This window comes from Oncorhynchus tshawytscha, linkage group LG10, assembly GCF_018296145.1.
Source record: "Oncorhynchus tshawytscha isolate Ot180627B linkage group LG10, Otsh_v2.0, whole genome shotgun sequence".
In the NCBI taxonomy this organism is placed as follows: Eukaryota; Metazoa; Chordata; class Actinopteri; order Salmoniformes; family Salmonidae; genus Oncorhynchus; species Oncorhynchus tshawytscha.
In genome coordinates this window covers 1580028-1604293 of record NC_056438.1, presented here as the reverse complement: position 1 = coordinate 1604293, position 24266 = coordinate 1580028, and the positions used below count along the sequence as shown (strand labels likewise).

At 40.4% G+C, this 24266-nt stretch overlaps 1 protein-coding gene across 1 annotated transcript; it reads left to right on the top strand.

Annotated features, from left to right (window-relative positions):
* The first annotated feature begins 7238 nt into the window (after window positions 1-7238).
* LOC112238991 (Fc receptor-like protein 5) lies at window positions 7239-23941 on the top strand. Its single transcript, XM_042327976.1, has 6 exons — window positions 7239-7268; window positions 10351-10395; window positions 17886-18146; window positions 18750-18992; window positions 20425-20631; window positions 23301-23941. Exons 1-6 carry the CDS (start codon window positions 7244-7246, stop codon window positions 23321-23323), a joined length of 804 nt encoding a protein of 267 aa, XP_042183910.1. The 5' UTR covers window positions 7239-7243; the 3' UTR covers window positions 23324-23941.
* Window positions 23942-24266: the final 325 nt, after the last annotated feature.

Here is a 24266-nt window from a genome sequence, read left to right as displayed (position 1 = left end):
GGGTGTATAGTGTGTATGTTGTGTGTGTGTGTATATTGTGTATAGTGTGTATGTTGTGTGGGTGTATAGTGTGTATGTTGTGTGTGTGTGTGTGTGTATAGTGTGTATGTTGTGTGTGTGTGTGTGTGTGTGTGTGTGTATAGTGTGTATACAGTGGTTGCTTCTTTAAAAGTTGTGTCATACTGCAGCACACCTTGCGGGTTGCTACTGCATTCTGTGGCACGTTATGCAATTGCCAGCCATTTTTTCATTTAATGCTAGTTTGACCACCAGAGGGCATCTTTGAGATGCAGTAGATTATTTGATAGTCTTCCATATTGACATTACCAGAGAATGTAAAACCTTTTTTTTGTAATATCATAGTATATGGGATTGATTTTAAGAAATTTTGCTTAATTAATTTGATTAATATTATGGTGTTTCTATTCTGAGAAAAATAAAAAACCCTCAGGGCCTATTTCCCTACCATAAGGGAGAGCAGGCCACGTCTGTACTACAAAATGCAGGCACGTGGGAGACCAGGGTTCTATTCCGGAGTAGGCTGTCCTTGTAAATAAAAATGTGTTCTTAACTGATTCCATTTGTGTTATTTCATAGTTGTGATGTCTTCACTATTATTCTACAATGTAGAAAATAGTACAAATAAAGACAAATCCTGGAATGAGTAGGTGTGTCCAAACTTTTGACTGGTACTTGCTTAATTCATTTGCTTAATATTATGCTGTTTCTATTCCATGAAAAATGAAAAACCGTCTGGGATTCCGTTAGGATGGAACGGAAAATATGGCACTGTACAACGTGACGGTCGGCAATACAGTACTGGGCTATTTAGCTAAAGAATCCCTGTGTCGTGCAGGCAGGGAACGCATGTATGAGTTAATTTTTTGCTGACGTTTACCGACACATATTCAACGGGTGTTGAGCGCCTGTAAATGCATTATTCTGCGCTCTGCACTCAGACGAGAGTGCTCTGAAATTGGAGTAGCCAGAGTGAATTTATGAAAGCAACCGAATGTCCATTGAGAACGCACAACGACTATACCATTTAGCTAAACTAAGAATGGCGGGAATCATCAAGTCGATAAACATTGGGTAGTTAGATAGCCTATAGTTAATATACTGGCAAGTTTGATGTATAACTACTAACGTTAGGTAACTAGCTAACATACCATACATACTGCTGTATTGATATGCTGTGTGGTTCGTAAGGACAGCATAGCTAACAAATTGTCAGCCAACATAATATGTAAGGTAATTTATTTGAAAAGTACTTTATTACATTGAGTAGCAAGCTACCGCAGGGACGCGCTCTACGGACTCTGCAGCTTGAGCTTTTTTTTTTTTTTTTTTTTTGCACAGCCGATAACGCGCTGGACTTCGGGCAAGAAGATTGAGTGTTCGAAACCTGCTCCCTGCTTGTTTCAGATTTTTTAATTTTATTTTTTAAATAGCGTTCCCAAGGTAAACAGACTTTTTCTCAGGTCCAGATTGTAGAATATACATATAATTTACAGATTAGGATAGAAAACACTCCAAAGTTTCCAAAACTGTCAAAATATTGTCTGTGAGAATAACAAAACTTATTCTGCAAGCGAAAACCTGAGAAAAAATAACCCGGAAGTGATATTTAAAAAATATATATATATGTTTCCTGGACCTCCTTTCTTCCATTTAAAGGGGTATCAACCAGATTCCTTTTCCAATGGCTTCCTCAGGCTGTGACCAGGCTTTAGACAGTTTCAGGCTTTTAATTTGAAAAATGAACGAGATTTTTCAAAAGTAGTCAGGTGTCCTCTGAATAGTGCCTGCGCTCCAGAGGGGAGCTTTCCATTTTCCTTTTATCTCTTAATGAATAGGTTATGGTCCGGTTGAAATATTATCGATTATGTTTGTTAAAAACAACCTGATTATAAAAAACATTTGACATGTTTCTACGACCATTACGGATACTTTTTGGAATTTGTCGAACGGAACGAGGCTTTTTCTCAACATAACGCGCAACCCAAATGAGTTTTTTTTTGTTATAAAAGTAATAAAAGTAATATTTATCAAACAAAAATAACATTTATTGTGTAACTGGGAGTCTCGTGAGTGCAAACATCAGAAGATTATCAAAGGTAAGCGATTCATTTTATTGCTTTTCTGACTTTCGTGCTAATTTGGGGCTAGCTGTTGTAGCATTGAAAGCTACACTCACAAAAGCTTGGATTTCTTCTTTCTTTCTTTCGCTGTAAAATATATTTTCAAAACACAAGGTGGATTTACAACAAGCTAAACTGTGTTTTGGTATATTTCACTTGTGATTGCATGATTATAAATATTTTTTCTAATATTTTTTGCATTTGGCGCCCTGCAATTCTTGTTTAGGAAAGAGATCCCGTAAAAGGGATCCGTAGCGCAGAGAAGTTAAAGTGACTATGCATAGATGACAACAGAGAGTGGCAGTGGTGTGGAAATAGTCTGGGTAGCCATTTGACTAGATGTTCAGGAGTCTTATGGCTTGGTGGTAGAAGCTGTTAAGAAGCCTCTTGGACCTAGACTTGGCACTCCGGTACCACTTGCTGTGAGGTAGCAGAGAGAACAGTCTATGACTAGGGTGGCTGGAGTCTTTGATCATTTTTAGGACCTTCCTCTGAGCTTTGAGGGCACCATGGTGTTGAACGCTGAGCTGTAGTCAATGAATAGCATTCTCACATAGATGTTCCTTTTGTCCAGGTGGGAAAGGGCAGTGTGGAGTGTAATAGAGACTGCGTCATCTGTGGATCTGTTGGGGCGGTATGCAAATTGGAGTGGGTCTAGGGTTTCTGGGATAATGGTGTTGATGTGAGCAATGACCAGCTTTTCAAAGCACTTCATGGCTGCAGAAGTGAGTGCTACGGGTCGGTAGTAATTTAGGCAGGTTACCTTAGTGTTCTCAGGCACAGAGACTATGGTGGTCAACTTAAAACAATAGTCCCACACCACATTACCCATCTCCCATCAGTCTGTAACCATTAAAATCCCCCACCACATTACCCATCTCCCATCAGTCTGTAACCATTAAAATCCCCCACCACATTACCCATCTCCTGTCTTAACTTTTTACATTCCCAAGGGCCAGAAACTCCAGTCTCTTATACAGGTTGTAAAAGTTCACTGTTAACATATTCCTCCTCCTAACTACACCTCCAAGTCTACATACTCCTGATCAACTCCCTCTTCCACACAGCCATATGGATCCCCTGTTTTATAAAGGTATCACACCCTCCTCCTTCCCCATTGTATTATCCTGTACATTTTCCCATGTCAGTCCTGTGATCCCAAGAACCTCACCTCCTGCTCCACTATGATCTGTATCTTCTTAGTATTAGATTGTCTGTGCAGTTGATTGCTACTGTCACAAATGAAACAACCTTCCTCATGTGTCCTTTAGTCTGGTGTTCTCCCCCATTCTGCTCCCTCACTCATGCCAAACCTGCATCTCAATCTGCCCTGGAATACCTGCTCTTCTAGGTGACCAGACTGTTTCTGGAATACCTACTCTCCAAATTCCTGTTCAAAGCGATCGGACTCACCGCCGGGACTCCACCTTGATCCTTACATTCCACCAACACCTTGATCTCCACTACCTCTCCTCTGACAAGACCTGCAAAGTCTCCTTAACCATTACCTTAACTATACCTCCACCTTTTTCTACCACTACACTCTATCCCTCCTCAACTCCTAACCCCTCTACCTTTCCATCTCCTGTCAAATCCTAGTGTTGCTCAACCACCTCCACCGGATTGCTGTGTCAACCGAGAAAAAATCCTTGTCAAACCTTATATATATATATATATTTGGAAAATCCAGTTTTTGTTGGATTGGATATTTTCATCTGAAGAAAATAGTTACAGAGTCTACTGACATAACGCCACCCCTTAATGTAGCTGTAGTACCACAGAGAACCAGAGAGGAACCAATACAATGTTGTTCACTACACCACCTTGTTCCTGTCCTCTGTAGCTGTAATACCATGGAGAACCAGAGAGGAACCAATACAATGTTGTTTACTACACCACCTTGTTCCTGTCCTCTGTAGCTGTAGTACCACAGAGAACCAATACAATGTTGTTCACTACACCACCTTGTTCCTGTCCTCTGTAGCTGTAATACCACAGAGAACCAATACAATGTTGTTCACTACCTTGTTCATGTCCTCTGTAGCTGTAGTACCACAGAGAACCAGAGAGGAACCAATACAATGTTGTTCACTATACTACCTTGTTCCTGTCCTCTGTAGCTGTAATACCACAGAGAACCAATACAATGTTGTTCACTATACTACCTTGTTCCGGTCCTCTGTAGCTGTAATACCACAGTAAACCAGAGAGGAACCAATACAATGTTGTTCACTACACCACCTTGTTCCTGTCCTCTGTAGCTGTAATACCACAGAGAACCAATAAAATGTTGTTCACTACACCACCTAGTTCCTGTCCTCTGTAGCTGTAGTACCACAGAGAACCAGAGAGGAACCAATACAATGTTGTTCACTACACCACCTTGTTCCTGTCCTCTGTAGCTGTAGTACCACAGAGAACCAATACAATGTTGTTCACTACACCACCTTGTTCCTGTCCTCTGTAGCTGTAATACCACAGAGAACCAGAGAGGAACCAATACAATGTTGTTCACTACCTTGTTCCTGTCCTCTGTAGCTGTAATACCACAGAGAACCAATACGTTGTTCACAGAGCTGTAATACCACAGAGAACCAGAGAGGAACCAATACAATGTTGTTCACTACCTTGTTCCTGTCCTCTGTAGCTGTAGTACCACAGAGAACCAGAGAGGAACCAAAACAATGTTGTTCACTACCTTGTTCCTGTCCTCTGTAGCTGTAATACCACAGAGAACCAATACAATGTTGTTCACTACCTTGTTCCTGTCCTCTGTAGCTGTAATACCACAGAGAACCAGAGAGGAACCAATACAATGTTGTTCACTACACTACCTTGTTCCTGTCCTCTGTAGCTGTAATACCACAGAGAACCAATACAATGTTGTTCACTACACCACCTTGTTCCTGTCCTCTGTAGCTGTAGTACCACAGAGAACCACAGGAATTCTGTATATGCCCCAGGAGGGTTCTCCTCACCAGCTCCAGGTGGATGACCTGAACAACTCTATTCATGATTCATGACAATCTGATCCGTGCTGTCTCCTCTCTCTCTCTGCCTGCCTGCCTGCCTCAATTCAATTTAATATTGCCATGGGAAACATGTTAACATTGCAAAAGCAAGTAGATAATAAACAAAAGTAAAATAAACAATAAAAATTAACAGTAAACATTACACTCACAGAAGTTCCAAAATAATAAAGACATTACAAATGTCATTTTATGTCAATATACAGTGTTGTACCTCCAGTATTTATACTGCAGTAGTTTATGTGTCGGGGGGCTGGGGGCTGGGGTCAGTTTGTTATATCTGGAGTACTTCTCCTGTCCTATTCGGTGTCCTGTGTGAATCTAAGTGTGCGTTCTCTAATTCTCTCCTTCTCTCTTTCTTTCTCTCTCTCGGAGGACCTGAGCCCTAGGACCATGCCCCAGGACTACCTGACATGATGACTCCTTGCTGTCCCCAGTCCACCTGGCCATGCTGCTGCTCCAGTTTCAACTTCCACCTGACTGTGCTGCTGCTCCAGTTTCAACTGTTCTGCCTTATTATTATTCGACCATGTTGGTCATTTATGAACATTTGAACATCTTGGCCATGTTCTGTTATAATCTCCACCCGGCACAGCCAGAAGAGGACTGGCCACCCCACATAGCCTGGTTCCTCTCTAGGTTTCTTCCTAGGTTTTGGCCTTTCTAGGGAGTTTTTCCTAGCCACCGTGCTTCTACACCTGCATTGCTTGCTGTTTGGGGTTTTAGGCTGGGTTTCTGTACAGCACTTTGAGATATCAGCTGATGTACGAAGGGCTATATAAATGAATTTGATTTGATTTGTAACGATGTACAAATAGTTAAAGTACAAAAGGGAAAATAAATAAATATAAATATGGGTTGTATTTACAACAGTGTTTGTTCTTCACTGGTTGACCTTTCCTTGTGGCAACAGGTTACAAATCATGCTGCTTTGATGGAACACTGTGGTATTTCACCCAGTAGATTTATCAAAATCAGGTTTGTTTTTGAATTCTTTGTGGATCTGTTGGAAATATGTGTCTCTAATATGGTCATACATTTGGCAGGAGGTTAAGAAGTGCAGTTCAGTTTCCACCTCATTTTGTGGGCAGTGAGCACATAGCCTGTCTTCTCTTGAGAGCCAGGTCTGCCTACGGCGGCCTTTCTCAATAGCAAGGCTATGCTCACTGAGTCTGTACATAGTCAAAGCTTTCCTTAAGTTTGGGTCAGTCACAGTGGTCAGGTGTTCTGCCGCTGTGTACTCTCTGTGTAGGGCCAAATAGCATTCTAGTTTGCTCTGTTTTTTGTTAATTCTTTCCAATGTGTCAAGTAATTATCTTTTTGTTTTCTCATGATTTGGTTGGGTGTAATTGTGTTGCTGTCCTGGGGCTCTGTGGGGTCTGTTTGTGAACAGAGCCCCAGGACCAGCTTGCTTAGGGGACTCTTCTCCAGATTCATCTCTCTGTAGGTGATGTCTTTGTTATGGAAGGTTTGGGAATCGCTTCCTTTTAGGTGGTTGTAGAATTTAACGCCTCTTTTCTGGATTTTGATAATTAGTGGGTATCGGCCTAATTCTGCTCTGCAGGCATTATTTGGTGTTCTACGTTGGATAATTTTGCAGAATTCTGCAGTCTCAATTTGGTGTTTGTCTCTCTCTGTATATATCTACCTCTCTCTCTCCCCTCTTTCTTTGTATCTATCTCTATCTCTCTGTCCCTCTCTTCTACATATCCCTCTCTCTATCTCTCTCTCATTGTATGTCTCTCTGGCTGTCTCTCTGTCTGGCTGTCTCTCCCCCTCGCGCTCTGTCTCTCTCTCTTTTCTATGTCTCTCTCTGTCTCCTATATATCCTTCCCTCTCTATCTCTTTCTCCCCTCCCGCTCTGTCTCTCTCTCTCTTTCTCTCTCTCTCGCTCTCTGTCACCCTTCTCTCTCTGTCTCTTCTCTCCAGGCCCCCTCCCCCTCCATCTTTCACACCTCTCAGTCCTTCTCAGCAGACAGGAAGTACAGATGGGTGGAGAGGAGAGGTGGGGGTGGGGGGATGGGGAGGCTACAAGTCATGAGAGTTTAGATTGTTAGTGATCAACACGTTGAGATGGACTGGACCTGTTTTCTGCTCTGTGAGTTCTGTGAGAGTAAAATTATCTATATAGTTTAATATATATAGAGTTTAATATATATAGAGTTTAATATCTATATAGTTTAATATCTGTATGGTTTAATATCTGTATGGTTTAATATCTATATAGTTTAATATCTGTATGGTTTAATATCTGTATGGTTTAATATCTATATAGCTTAATATCTGTATGGTTTAATATATATAGAGTTTAATATCTATATAGTTTAATATCTATATAGTTTAATATATATAGAGTTTAATATCTATATAGTTTAATATCTATATAGTTTAATATCTATATAGTTTAATATATATAGAGTTTAATATCTATATAGTTTAATATCTATATAGTTTAATATATATAGAGTTTAATATATATAGAGTTTAATATCTATATAGTTTAATATCTATATAGTTTAATATCTATATAGTTTAATATCTATATAGTTTAATATCTATATAGTTTAATATCTGTATGGTTTAATATCTATATAGTTTAATATCTGTATGGTTTAATATCTATATCGTTTAATATCTATCTAGTTTAGTATCTATATGGTTTAATATCTATATAGTTTAATATCTATATAGTTTAATATCTGTATGGTTTAATATCTATATCGTTTAATATCTGTATGGTTTAATATCTTTCTTGTTTAATACGCCCAATTTTTTCAGTTTTTGATTTGTTAAAAAAGTTTGAAATATCCAATAAATGTCGTTCCACTTCATGATTGTGTCCCACTTGTTGTTGATTCTTCACAAAAAAATACAGTTTTATAACTTTATGTTTGAAGCTGTTTGAAACACTTTAATAGGAGGGAGGGTTCTACTAAGCTAACAAATGGATCATTAAGCTATTTTATTTTGAATTTTAGGACCCCTGTCTATAACTTTTTACAAATATTTTTATAATAATAAAAATAAAAATAGTAAATAAAGATGAGTAATGTTTTGGAGATATAAGATCAGCTTGAGATTTTTATTTGTGTTTTTAACTCCCTATTTTTGTAAACTACCTTCATACTTCCAATCATTTGTATTTGTTAAATTCAGACAAGTCCTGTGACACTTGTGGGGTCGATGAGCAAAATGCACTTTCTACCGCCGATGTGGAAGTCATAAGCGTTGGATAAAAAAAGATCACTTTTAAACTGACGGATGTAAACTCAGCAAAAAAAGAAATGTCCCTTTTTCAGGACTCTGTCTTTCAAAGATAATTCTAAAAATCAAAATATCTTCACAGATCTTCATTGTAAAGGGTTTAAACACTGTTTCCCATGCTTGTTCAATGAACCATAAACAATTAATGAACATGCACCTGTGGAACGGTCGTTAAGACACTAACAGCTTACAGACGGTAGGCAAATAAGGTCACAGTTATGAAAACTTAGGACACTAAAGAGGCCTTTCTACTGACTCTGAAAAACACCAATAGAAAGATGCCCAGGGTTCCTGCTCATCTGCGTAAACGTGCCTTAGGCATGCTGCAAGGTGGCATGAGGACTGCAGATGTGGCCAGGGCATCCTACTCCCTCATGTGACATCCTACTCCCTCATGTGGTACCCTTTGTGAGGCCGTTGGTAAAATTGAATAAAGGCGTTGGGCGCAGGACAGGAGTTCTGAGTAATAATCCAAGATTAACAATAAAACAAAACAGCGAGACATGACAAATAATAACGCACAAAACAGATAATAATAGGAACATAATTAATGGAATAGAAATCAATAATCAATCATGAAGACAAAACCAAACAAAAATGAAACATGGATCGGTGGAAACTAGAAAGCCGCCGCCGAACGCCACCCGAACAAGGAGAGGAACCAACTTCGGCGGAAGTCGTGACACCCTTCCACCATACTGCTCATTCTGTGCGTGACTTCCTGCAAGACAGGAATGTCAGTGTTCTGCCATGGCCAGTGAAGAGCACGGATCTCAATCCCATTGAGCATGTCTGGGACCTGTTGGATCAGAGGGTGAGGGCTAGGGCCATTCCCCCCAGAAATGTCCGGGAACTTTCAGGTTCCTTGGTGAAAGAGTGGGGTACCATCTCACAGCAAGAACTGGCAAATCTGGTGCAGTCCATGAGGAGGAGATGCACTGCAGTACTTAATGCAGCTGGTGGCCACACCAGATATTGACTGTTAGTATTGACCCCCCCTTTGTTCAGGGACACATTAGAGGACATTTCCTTTTTGCTGAGTTTATTTTTGTATTATGTTCATTTCAATTGAAACACACTTCAACAGACTCTTAATTAAATTAATATCTGTGGTTCAGCTCAGTGTTTCCATCTTGTACCATAGTGATAGTTCTCTCTGTGTGTTTCAGTGTTTCCATCATGTACCATAGTGATAGTTCTCTCTGTGTGTTTCAGTGTTTACATCATGTACCATAGTGATAGTTCTCTCTGTGTGTTTCAGTGTTTATATCATGTACCATAGTGATAGTTCTCTCTGTGTGTTTCAGTGTTTCCATCATGTACCATAGTGATAGTTCTCTCTGTGTGTTTCAGTGTTTCCATCATGTACCATAGTGATAGTTCTCTCTGTGTGTTTCAGTGTTTACATCATGTACCATAGTGATAGTTCTCTCTGTGTGTTTCAGTGTTTATATCATGTACCATAGTGATAGTTCTCTCTGTGTGTTTCAGTGTTTCCATCATGTACCATAGTGATAGTTCTCTCTGTGTGTGTCAGTGTTTCCATCATGTACCATAGTGATAGTTCTCTCTGTGTGTGTCAGTGTTTCCATTATGTACCATAGCGATAGTTCTCTCCGTGTGTTACAGCCCTTTGTTTACATCATGTACCATAGTAATAGTTCTTTCTGTGTGTTTCAGTGTTTACATAATAGTACCATAGTGATAGTTCTCTCTGTGTGTTTCAGTGTTTCCATCATGTACCATAGTGATAGTTCTCTCTGTGTGTGTCAGTGTTTCCATCATGTACCATAGTGATAGTTCTCTCTGTGTGTGTCAGTGTTTCCATTATGTACCATAGCGATAGTTCTCTCCGTGTGTTACAGCCCTTTGTTTACATCATGTACCATAGTGATAGTTCTCTCTGTGTGTTTCAGTGCTGTTGAGTACACTGGTATACTGTAGCCTCGGACAAGGTGGAGGTGAGTACATTTATCTATATTCATCACCTGTTCTATAATAGTAACATTTATCTATATTCATCACCTGTTCTATAATAGTAACATTTATCTATATTCATCACCTGTTCTATAATAGTAACATTTCTCTATATTCATCACCTGTTCTATAATAGTAACATTTATCTATATTCATCACCTGTTCTATAATAGTAACATTTCTCTGAAAATATGTTTTGTGTTAGTGTGTCCTGCAGAGCTAGTTGTTTCTATAGACACCATGTAACAGACACAAGCTAGTTGTTTCTCTATAGACACCATGCAACACACACAAGCTAGTTGTTTCTATAGACACCATGCAACAGACACAAGCTAGTTGTTTCTCTATAGACACCATGCAACAGACACAAGCTAGTTGTTTCTATAGACACCATGCAACAGACACAAGCTAGTTGTTTCTCTAGACACCATGTAACAGACACAAGCTAGTTGTTTCTCTAGACACCATGCAACAGACACAAGCTAGTTGTTTCTATAGACACCATGCAACAGACACAAGCTAGTTGTTTCTCTATAGACACCATGCAACAGACACAAGCTAGTTGTTTCTCTATAGACACCATGCAACAGACACAAGCTAGTTGTTTCTCTAGACACCATGCAACAGACACAAGCTAGTTGTTTCTATAGACACCATGCAACAGACACAAGCTAGTTGTTTCTCTAGACACCATGTAACAGACACAAGCTAGTTGTTTCTATAGACACCATGTAACAGACACAAGCTAGTTGTTTCTCTAGACACCATGTAACAGACACAAGCTAGTTGTTTCTCTATAGACACCATGCAACAGACACAAGCTAGTTGTTTCTCTATAGACACCATGCAACAGACACAAGCTAGTTGTTTCTCTATAGACACCATGCAACAGACACAAGCTAGTTGTTTCTCTATAGACACCATGCAACACACACAAGCTAGTTGTTTCTCTATAGACACCATGCAACAGACACAAGCTAGTTGTTTCTCTATAGACACCATGCAACAGACACAAGCTAGTTGTTTCTCTATAGACACCATGCAACAGACACAAGCTAGTTGTTTCTCAAGACACTATTTAATAGCTAGCATTTCGATGACATTAACAAATAGATATGGTGAAACGGACACCCTTGTACACCTCTTGACAATTCAAAACTCTCTGAGAAGTAGCTGCTATTTAATATTTTACACCTGGGGTTGCTATACATTACTTTTACCCAATTTATAAGGGAATCACCAAAATGTAAAAAAACTAAAATTAGACTGGAACACAGCAAGAGGGTTAACACAGTTGGTTCTCTGTGATGTCACCTTCCTGAGGTCTAGTCAACCTCTTCCTGATTGATTGATTGATTAATTGACTGTTTTGATTTATTGATTGAATTGGCTACACATTGGCTTTAGCTCAGCTTTTTCAGCTGAATCTGGTGTAGACTGGTAGAACTAATCAAATGGTCTCAGAATGAATCTGGTGTAGACTGGTAGAACTAATCAAATGGTCTCAGAATGAATCTGGTGTAGACTGGTAGAACTAATCAAATGGTCTTATATTGAATCTGGTGTAGACTGGTAGAACTAATCAAATGGTCTTATATTGAATCTGGTGTAGACTGGTAGAACACATCAAAGGGTTTCATATTGAATCTGGTGTAGACTGGTAGAACACATCAAAGGGTTTCATATTGAATCTGGTGTAGACTGGTAGAACTAATCAAAGGGTTTCATATTGAATCTGGTATAGACTGGTAGAACTAATCAAAGGGTCTCATATTGAATCTGGTGTAGACTGGTAGAAATAATCAAATGGTCTCATATTGAATCTGGTGTAGACTGGTAGAACTAATCAAATGGTTTCATATTGAATCTGGTGTAGACTGGTAGAACTAATCAAATGGTTTCATATTGAATCTGGTTTAGACTGGTAGAACTAATCAAAGGGTCTCATATTGAATCTGGTGTAGACTGGTAGAACTCATCAAAGGGTAGAAAGGGTCTCATATTGAATCTGGTGTAGACTGGTAGATCTAATCAAAGGGTTTCATATTGAATCTGGTGTAGACTGGTAGAACTAATCAAAGGGTTTCATATTGAATCTGGTGTAGACTGGTAGAACTAATCAAAGGGTCTCATATTGAATCTGGTGTAGACTGGTAGAACTAATCAAAGGGTCTCATATTGAATCTGGTGTAGACTGGTAGAACTAATCAAAGGGTCTCATATTGAATCTCGTGTAGACTGGTAGAACTAATCAAATGTTCTCATATTGTATCTGGTGTAGACTGGTAGAACTAATCAAAGGGTAGAAAGGGGCTCATATTGAATCTGGTGTAGACTGGTAGAACTAATCAAATGGTTTCATATTGAATCTGGTGTAGACTGGTAGAACTAATCAAATGGTTTCATATTGAATCTGGTGTAGACTGGTAGAACTAATCAAAGGGAATCATATTGAATCTGGTGTAGACTGGTAGAACTCATCAAAGGGTCTCATATTGAATCTGGTGTAGACTGGTAGAACTAATCAAAGGGTCTCATATTGAATCTGGTGTATACTGGTAGAACTCATCAAAGGGTAGAAAGGGTCTCATATTGAATCTGGTGTAGACTGGTAGAACTAATGAAAGGGTTTCATATTGAATCTGGTGTAGACTGGTAGAACTAATCAAAGGGTTTCATATTGAATCTGGTGTAGACTGGTAGAACTAATCAAAGGGTTTCATATTGAATCTGGTGTAGACTGGTAGAACTAATGAAAGGGTTTCCTATTGAATCTGGTGTAGACTGGTAGAACTAATCAAAGGGTTTCATATTGAATCTGGTGTAGACTGGTAGAACTAATCAAAGGGTTTCATATTGAATCTGGTGTAGACTGGTAGAACTAATCAAAGGGTCTCATATTGAATCTCGTGTAGACTGGTAGAACTAATCAAAGGGTCTCATATTGAATCTGGTGTAGACTGGTAGAACTAATCAAATGTTCTCATATTGTATCTGGTGTAGACTGGTAGAACTAATCAAAGGGTAGAAAGGGGCTCATATTGAATCTGGTGTAGACTGGTAGAACTAATCAAATGGTTTCATATTGAATCTGGTGTAGACTGGTAGAACTAATCAAATGGTTTCATATTGAATCTGGTGTAGACTGGTAGAACTAATCAAAGGGAATCATATTGAATCTGGTGTAGACTGGTAGAACTAATCAAAGGGTCTCATATTGAATCTGGTGTAGACTGGTAGAACTAATCAAAGGGTCTCATATTGAATCTGGTGTATACTGGTAGAACTCATCAAAGGGTAGAAAGGGTTTCATATTGAATCTGGTGTAGACTGGTAGAACTAATCAAAGGGTTTCATATTGAATCTGGTGTAGACTGGTAGAACTAATCAAAGGGTTTCATATTGAATCTGGTGTAGACTGGTAGAACTAATCAAAGGGTTTCATATTGAATCTGGTGTAGACTGGTAGAACTAATCAAAGGGTTTCATATTGAATCTGGTGTAGACTGGTAGAACTAATCAAAGGGTTTCATATTGAATCTGGTGTAGACTGGTAGAACTAATCAAAGGGTTTCATATTGAATCTGGTGTAGACTGGTAGAACTAATCAAAGGGTCTCATATTGAATCTCGTGTAGACTGGTAGAACTAATCAACTGGTCTCATATTGTATCTGGTGTAGACTGGTAGAACTAATCAAAGGGTAGATTACGAGATGAAAGAGCGATGTCCTGACCTTAGTATTCTATATTTTCTGTATTATTCTGGTCAGGTCAGGGTGTGACGGGGGTGGGTATGTGTGTTTTTGGCTTGTCTAGGGTTTTTTGGTTATCTATGGGGATTTTGAATGTCTAGGTAATGTAGGTCTATGGTGGCTTGAATTGGTTCCCAATCAGAGGCAGCTGTTTATTGTTGTCTCTGATTGGGGATCCTATTTAGGACCTATTTATTCCATTTAGGTTTTGTGGGTTATTATCTATGTGTAGTTGCATGTCAGCACTCGTTTGATAAGCTTCACGTTCGTTTTGTCATTTTGTTAGTATGTTTAAGTGTTCTTCATTTATTAAAGAGGAATGTCTTCATATCACGCTGTGCCTTGGTCTCCTCACTACGACGAACGTGACAGAATAACCCTCCCTAAAAGGACCAAGCAGCGTGATAAAGAGGAGTGGACATTCTGGGCCCGGGAGAAAGATGAGTGGAGGACATTGTGGACCTGGGAGGAGGTAATGGCAGGGGACAAGACCCTGCCATGGAAGCAGGTGGAGACAGAGCAGGAGGAACGGTGATGATATGAGGGTACACGGCTAGCACGGAAGCCCGAGAGGCAGCCCCAATCATTTTTTGGGGGTGGGCACACAAGGAGATTGGCTGAGTCAGGTAGGAGACCTGAGCCAACTCCTCGTGCTTACCGTGGGGAGAGCGTTACTGGCCAGGCACCGTGTTATGCGGCGGAGTGCACGGTGTCTCCAGTGAGCTATTCTAGCCCAGTGCGTTCTATTCCAGCTCCTCGCATCTGCAGGGAGAAAATAAACATCCAGCCAGGACAGGTTGTGTCAGCTCTACACTCCAGACCTCCAGTGCGCCTCCAGAGTCCAGTACGTCCTGTTCCTGCTCCCAGCACTTGCTCTGAGGTGCGTGTCCTCACCCCAGTACCACCCGTTCCGGCACCACGTACCAGGCTTCCGGTGCGTCTCCAGGATCCGCGCCTCGGCAGTCCAGAGCGTCCGGCGACAGTACCCAGTCCAGAGCGTCTGGCGACAGTACCCAGTCCAGAGCGTCCGGCGACAGTACCCAGTCCAGAGCGTCCGGCGACAGTACCCAGTCCAGAGCGTCTGGCGACAGTACCCAGTCCAGAGCGTCTGGCGACAGTACCCAGTCCAGAGCGTCTGGCGACAGTACCCAGTCCAGAGCGTCTGGCGACAGTACCCAGTCCAGAGCGTCTGGCGACAGTACCCAGTCCAGAGCGTCTGGCGACAGTACCCAGTCCAGAGCGTCTGGCGACAGTACCCAGTCCAGAGCGTCTGACGACAGTACCCAGTCCAGAGCGTCTGGCGACAGTACCCAGTCCAGAGCGTCTGGCGACAGTACCCAGTCCAGAGCGTCTGGCGACAGTACCCAGTCCAGAGCGTCTGACGACAGTACCCAGTCCAGAGCGTCTGACGACAGTACCCAGTCCAGAGCGTCTGGCAACAGTTCACAGTCCGGAACCTCCAGTATCACAAAACAGTCACATAAATCAATGATATTGCAGCAATACATAACACGATTAACAATGAAAATCACTTACATTACAGATATGAAAATAAAATGTACCCCTGAATGGAACCAGTTGCTCATCCACTGTTACTTCAGGCCCAGGGTTGTAGAGGTACGGCAGACGCTCCATCCACTGTTACTTCAGGTTCAGGGTTGTAGAGGTATGGCAGACACTCCACCCACTGCTCCTAGACCTCTCTTATGGATCCACCCACTGCTCCCAGACCTCTCTTATGGCTCCACCCACTGCTCCCAGACCTCTCTTCTGGCTCCACCCACTGCTCCCAGACCTCTCTTATGGCTCCACCCACTGCTCCCAGACCTCTCTTATGGCTCCACCCACTGCTCCCAGACCTCTCTTCTGGCTCCACCCACTGCTCCCAGACCTCTCTTCTGGCTCCACCCACTGCTCCCAGACCTCTCTTATGGCTCCACCCACTGCTCCCAGACCTCTCTTATGACCGCCAGTTTGTCTCTCACACGTCTTACAGGTCTTGACTCTACAGGTTATTAAATCATAGCATTCTTGATTAAGTGTGAAAGACTTTAAGTGGCATCGTAGAACTTAAAATCACCCTTCAACTCTCTGCATCCCAGAGAAGCCTTCCCGATGGCTGTTGTGATGAACATGTAGAGGTGACGTCCTGGGCAACTGCTTTTCTTGTGGGTCATCCTTATGACATCAATTTGTGTGGGTGTGGGTGTGTGTGTGTGTTTTTTTGGTCCAATGTATTTGGATAATCCAGGTTCTTTAATAGCTGATTGAATCCAGTGGGTTCTGGTAGTCTTTAATAGCTGATTGAATCCAGTGGGTTCTGGTAGTCTTTAATAGCTGATTGAATCCAGTGGGTTCTTGTAGTCTTTAATAGCTGATTGAATCCAGTGGGTTCTGGTAGTCTTTAATAGCTGATTGAATCCAGTGGGTTCTGGTAGTCTTTAATAGCTGATTGAATCCAGTGGGTTCTGGTAGTCTTTAATAGCTGATTGAATCCAGTGGGTTTTGGTAGTCTTTAATAGCTGATTGAATCCAGTGGGTTCTGGTAGTCTTTAATAGCTGATTGAATCCAGTGGGTTCTGGTAGTCTTTAATAGCTGATTGAATCCAGTGGGTTCTGGTAGTCTTTAATAGCTGATTGAATCCAGTGGGTTTTGGTAGTCTTTAATAGCTGATTGAATCCAGTGGGTTCTGGTAGTCTTTAATAGCTGATTGAATCCAGTGGGTTTTGGTAGTCTTTAATAGCTGATTGAATCCAGTGGGTTCTGGTAGTCTTTAATAGTTGATTGAATCCAGTGGGTTCTGGTAGTCTTTAATAGCTGATTGAATCCAGTGGATTCTGGTAGTCTTTAATAGCTGATTGAATCCAGTGGGTTCTGGTAGTCTTTAATAGCTGATTGAATCCAGTGGGTTCTGGTAGTCTTTAATAGCTGATTGAATCCAGTGGGTTCTGGTAGTCTTTAATAGCTGATTGAATCCAGTGGGTTCTGGTAGTCTTTAATAGCTGATTGAATCCAGTGGGTTCTTGTAGTCTTTAATAGCTGATTGAATCCAGTGGGTTCTGGTAGTCTTTAATAGCTGATTGAATCCAGTGGGTTCTGGTAGTCTTTAATAGCTGATTGAATCCAGTGGGTTCTGGTAGTCTTTAATAGCTGATTGAATCCAGTGGGTTCTGGCAGTCTTTAATAGCTGATTGAATCCAGTGGGTTCTGGTAGTCTTTAATAGCCGATTGAATCCAGTGGGTTCTGGTAGTCTTTAATAGCTGATTGAATCCAGTGGGTTCTGGTAGTCTTTAATAGCTGACTGAATCCAGTGGTTTCTGATAGTCTTTAATAGCTGATTCTAAGATTTGTATTTGATCATCTGTATGTTTTTGTAGTTTGATCTTTATTATAGAGACAAAAACATTGGAGAGGTGGTTTATCCAAACATCTCTGTTGTTTGTTCAGTGTTTTCCAATTTTCCCAGAAGTGGTTAGATTCTATGGATTCTTCAATTACATTGAGCTGATTTCTGATGTGCTGTTTTTCCAATGTATATTTCTATATTGTTTTAGTGATTCACTGTGGTGAAGGCTCAGTGTTTCTGGTTCTGAGTTTTTAGTGTGATAGGTTTCTCAATTTCTTTCTTATGTTTTTGTATTCTTCATCAAAACATTTCTCAATGTTTCTATGTCTCTCTCTCTCTCGTTCTCTTTCTCTATGTCAAATCTCTCTTTCAGCCTCTCTGGGTGTCAGTCCTGACAGATCTCAGTTCTTTAAATATGAGTCTGTCTCTCTGAGCTGTGAGGTTCAGGGGAAATCTGCTGGATGGAGAATGAAGAGAAACACATTCTCTGGGGATCGTTCAGATTGTGGAAGAAAATGGGGAAAACCACAAGGGTCTTCATGCAACGTGTCACTAATACCATCATCCAGTGGAGTGTACTGGTGTGAGTCTGGGTCTGGAGAACACAGCAATGCTGTCAACATCACAGTACATGGTATGTCCACAATCACCATCTACTGACATTATAGTGTTTAGTGGTTCATCTGGTTTCAGATAGCTGATGTTATGTTTATATATGATGTTTATATATAATATACAGCTGGAGCTGTGATCCTGGAGAGACCTGTTTATATATGATGTTTATATATTATATACAGCTGGAGCTGTGATCCTGGAGAGACCTGTTTATATATTATATACAGCTGGTGCTGTGATCCTGGAGAGACCTGTTTATATATGATGTTTATATATTATATACAGCTGGAGCTGTGATCCTGGAGAGACCTGTTTATATATGATGTTTATATATTATATACAGCTGGAGCTGTGATCCTGGAGAGACCTGTTTATATATTATATACAGCTGGTGCTGTGATCCTGGAGAGACCTGTTTATATATGATGTTTATATATATTATATACAGCTGGAGCTGTGATCCTGGAGAGACCTGTTTATATATGATGTTTATATATTATATACAGCTGGAGCTGTGATCCTGGAGAGACCTGTTTATATATGATGTTTATATATTATATACAGCTGGAGCTGTGATCCTGGAGAGACCTGTTTATATATGATGTTTATATATTATATACAGCTGGAGCTGTGATCCTGGAGAGCCCTGCCCTTCCTGTGACTGAGGGAGATTCTGTGACTCTGCGCTGCAGATATCAGGGAACTCTCTCTAACCACACAGCTGATTTCTACAAAGATGGATCCCTCATCAGGACTGAGACTACAGGAGAGATGACCATCCCTGCAGTATCCAAGTCAGATGAAGGACTCTACAAGTGTACCAACTCTGAAGGAGAATCACCAGAGAGCTGGATGACTGTGACAGGTGAGAATATGAGAAACCTTGACATTCAGATTATCTGGTTCTTCTTTACACTGTTAATAGGTGCTGAAACCTGCATTATAAACTGGGTGGTTCTTCTTTACACTGTTAAGTGGTGCTGAAACCTGCATTATAAACTGGGTGGTTCTTCTTTACACTGTTCAGTGGTGCTGAAACCTGCATTATAAACTGGGTGGTTCTTCTTTACACTGTTAAGTGGTGCTGAAACCTGCATTATAGACTGGGTGGTTCTTCTTTACACTGTTCAGTGGTGCTGAAACCTGCATTATAAACTGGGTGGTTCTTCTTTACACTGTTAAGTGGTGCTGAAACCTGCATTATAAACTGGGTGGTTCTTCTTTACAATGTTAAGTGGTGCTGAAACCTGCATTATAAACTGGGTGGTTCTTCTTTACACTGTTAATAGGTGCTGAAACCTGCATTATAAACTGGGTGGTTCTTCTTTACACTGTTAAGTGGTGCTGAAACCTGCATTATAAACTGGGTGGTTCTTCTTTACAATGTTAAGTGGTGCTGAAACCTGCATTATAAACTGGGTGGTTCTTCTTTACACTGTTCAGTGGTGCTGAAACCTGCATTATAAACTGGGTGGTTCTTCTTTACACTGTTAAGTGGTGCTGAAACCTGCATTATAAACTGGGTGGTTCTTCTTTACACTGTTAAGTGGTGCTGAAACCTGCATTATAAACTGGGTGGTTCTTCTTTACAATGTTAAGTGGTGCTGAAACCTGCATTATAAACTGGGTGGTTCTTCTTTACAATGTTAAGTGGTGCTGAAACCTGCATTATAAACTGGGTGGTTCTTCTTTACACTGTTAAGTGGTGCTGAAACCTGCATTATACACTGGGTGGTTCCAGCCCTGAATGCTGATTGGCTGGAAGCCGTATACCACGACAAAACATTTATTTTTACTGCTCTAATATACCAATATAATTAATCTAATCTAATATAATTAAAAACTTGTTCGGGATCGGTGTCAACCACGGGATGGTTGAGCTAACGTAGGCTAATGTGATTAGCACGAGGTTGTAAGTAACAAGAACATTTCCCAGGACATAGACATGTCTGATATTGGTATGGCAGAAATGGCAGAAAGCTTAAATTCTTGTTAACTGCACTGTCCAATTTACAGTAGCTATTACAGCGAAAGAATGCCATGCTACTGTTTGAGGAGAGAGCACAATTTTGAACATGAAATGTTATCCAGGCGTCGTGTGTAAAAACAGCCACAAAGGTTCCTTACTGGGCTACTACAACGTAATTAGAAAGATAAATGTTCTGTCACACCGGTGGTAAACGGCTTCCAGCCAATCATCATTCAGGTATACGATATTGCTTCAATATGTACTGATGTTCTTACACTGTATTGGCTGTAACCATGACAATATACTGTGTTTCCATGTCTCTCTCCAGCTGTCATTCTTCCTCCAACTGCAGTTCCAACTCCCATTCCACCTCCAGCAGTCCCAGTGTTGTCCATGTCTCCACCCATTCCATCTCCAGCAGTCCCAGTGTTGTCCATGTCTCTACCCAGGCTGCTGTGTAGTCTACTGGTGGGGTCTCCCTACCTGCTGCTGACCATCATACTGCTGGTGAAAGGCTGCAGGAGCAGGACTCAAGGTGAGATCCTCAGTTTATACAGGATCACCTCATTCCAACAGAATACCTGTTGTAAATCAGAATTATATCACAAGGACTGACAATACTGCGGTAGCTCTGACTGAGTCATTTTTAAAGTGTTGATAACTGTATCTCTGATTGAACCATGTTGTAAAGTGTTGATAACTGTAGCTCTGATTGAACCATGTTGTAAAGTGTTGATAAGTGTAGCTCTAATTGAACCATGTTGTTACGTGTTGATAACTGTATCTCTGATTGAACCATGTTGTAAAGTGTTTAACTGTATCTCTGATACAGGGAGGTTCCCATTGCAAATTCCAAAATATGTTTTGTTTTCTGAATTTTTATAGTGAGTAGTTCTGTATTTGAATTTGGCGCGCCTCAGTTTCACTGGCTGTTGAAGAGGTGAGACGCTAAAGTCTCACGTGCCCAAGAGAGGTTAAGAGTAGTTTATTTTATAATAAAATCTTCTAACTCCAAAATCTTCTGACATAAGAACAGTCACAAAATAAATGGTCAAGAGTCTCTGGGTCACAACTACAGATACACATTTGTTATCCATATCTATTTAGAATCTCTGTATAATAAAGGTCTTTACAGCTTGACTGCTGCTGTTAGTTCAGAACGCTCAGTTCAACCTGTAAAGAGATGGGTGGGGCTAAAGCTGAAGAGGGTGGGGCTAAAGCTTTAGAGGGTGTGAACAATGCTGAAGAGGGTGGGGCTAAAGCTGAAGAGGGTGGGGCTAAAGCTTTAGAGGGTGTGAACAATGCTGAAGAGGGTGGGGCTAAAGCTGAAGAGGGTGGGGCTAAAGCTTTAGAGGGTGTGAAAAATGCTGAAGAGGGTGGGGCTAAAGCTGAAGAGGGTGTGAACAATGCTGAATGGGTGTATGCAAAGAAGGGCTCTCCAGTAGTAGTGCCAAAACATTCAAATGCCATTTTCTCAGAATTCAGTTTATAAGTTTATCAACTTTCAAAGCAGAATTACTTTCCCATCATTTCTCAACTGTAGTGTATGATTTTTTTGTAGCTCTGAGTCTCTACTTATTATTTGTTAAGCCTATGGGTTCCCCTGCGCCACCGTTCAGCTGAAACGGTGGCGCAGGGAATGCAAAAATATTCTTAGAAATATTTAACCTCCACACATTAACAAGTCCAATACCTCAAATGAAAGATAAACACCTTGTTCATCTACCCAGCGTGTCAGATTGTTAAAATGTTTTACGGTGAAAACACAGCATATATTTATGTTAGACCACCACCAAAACAAAGAGAAAACGTAGCCATTTTGTACCACAAAAGATAAAATCACAAAAGCAGGATAAAAAAATTATTCACTAACCTCTTGAAAATCTTCATCAGATGACACTCATATGACATGTTACACAGTACATTTATGTTTTGTTCGATAATATGCATATTTATATCCATAAATCTAGGTTTACATTGACGCCATGTTCAGAAATGCCTCCAAAATATCCGGAGGAATTATAGAGAGCTACGCCAGATAACAGAAATACTCATCATAAACTTTGACTAAAGATACATGTTCTACATAGAATTAAAAAGATACACTGGTTCTTAATGCAACCGCTGAGTCACATTTTTTTTTAACGTTCTAGTTCAACAATAAATCGTTTTGTTTCATAATGTTCAATTCTAGTGTCCATGTATCAGCATTTGCTACCACTTTCAGCTCAAATGCCCAAAAAAGGACTTCTGGTCCAGGATAATTTTGCATCAAAACTTCCAAATTACATATTACAGGTCAACGAAACTGGTCAAGCTAAGTGCAGAATCAGTCTTCATGATGTCATATCATACAAATCGAATAACCGGGCTCCTAGTTCATCTGGGACTGAATGGAACAGACGAAGCACTCCAACGCATACGCGCCTTCAAGCACATTAATCTTTTGCGACACTCTCGCACTTTCCTTCCCATTAGGTCAAAGTTCACAGCAAATGCCCCATTACACTTTCTACTGAATAAGGAGAAGTGGAAGACATAGGAAGTGTTTCCAGATCCATAACTTGTTGGGAAGGGAAGGGGCGATGACGTCAAAGTTGCCCCAACTTTCAGGATTTCAAAACTAGTTTGCAAGATTGCCTGCCCTGTGAGTTCTGTTATACTCACAGACATAATTCAAACGGTTTTAAAAACGTCAGAGTGTTTTCTATCCAATATTAATTATAATATGCATATATTAGCAATTTAGGACAGATTTTGATGCAGTTCACTATGGGCACGCAATTCATCCAAAGGGGAAATACTGCCAACGTAAAAAATACAATTTCAAATGATGCTACATAAGACCGATTTGAGCCAGGTCGGTCACATATGGGAGAGTTGGTATGGACATAAATAGTAAATAGCCCTGGTATTGATAAGGAGTAAATAGCCCTGGTATTGATAAGGAGTACATAGCCCTGGTATTGATACATGGTAAATAGCCCTTGTATTGATAAATAGTAAATAGCCCTGGTATTGATAAATAGTAAATAGCCCAGGTATTGATATGGGAGAACTGGACATAAGCAAATAATTTGATAGGATTCTAAGTAGCACAGTATTGACTAGTAATTCATCTGATATGATTTACATTTCTAAGTGGTTCTGTATTGGATAAGTAAATACATGGCCACACTGATGAACTACTTCTGTGTTGAACAGGTGATCGTGTTGAAGAAGAGTGAGGCTGAGATCACCTGATCACCATAACAACCATCAGAATGGAACTCATGGAATTCTAATATAGAACTGTGAGTCACAATGCTGTATGTTGTTACATTGTAGCTCCACCTGCTGGAACAATAGTGGCATTTGATCAAATGTGATCTATTAACTGATACATGTATTATTCTGATTGGAATGTGTTTTAATATAATGTGTGTTGTATTATTCATTCAGCAGCTGTCCTTTAACATCAGTCATATACTGGTCATATACTGTATAGCATTATGGTTGATACATTGTAAATGCCTTCACTTCTCATGTCTATACAGATCAACTGATAGGTGTTGTGGTTCAGGCATTATTGTTACAGGTTCAGTATAATGTTATACCGTTACATGTTACAGAGATAGAAAACATACAGGAGAGGAGGATTCACTTATTATAATTATTTACTTTATTTTCCCATTTTGGTCTCGATAGTAATTCATATTTGAGTTGATGTTAACAGAAAACTAAAGTAGGCCTTTTGTTTTATTGTGCTTGTTTTGTGCAAAACCATTATTTTTCATTTAATCATCTAGGAAAGATTTTGCTTTTGTCTTTGTAGCATATAGAGTTAAATAAATTACTTTCCTCAATCATGTAGCCTGTTTTTGAATTTGTTCTAAATACTCCATTCCAGGTTCCCCCTACAGCCCCCCAGGGCATTCAAAATGCTCCATTCCAGGTTTCCCCTACAGCCCCCAGGGCCTTGAGTATCTTCTAAATGCTCCATTCCAGGTTTCCCCTACAGCCCCCAGGGCCTTGAGTATCTTCTAAATGCTCCATTCCAGGTTCCCCTACAGCCCACTTCATCCTGAGTATCTTCTAAATACTCCATTCCAGGTTCCCCCTACAGCCTCCAGGGCCTTGAGTATCTTCTTAATGCTCCATTCCAGGTTCCCCCTACAGCCCCCAGGGCCT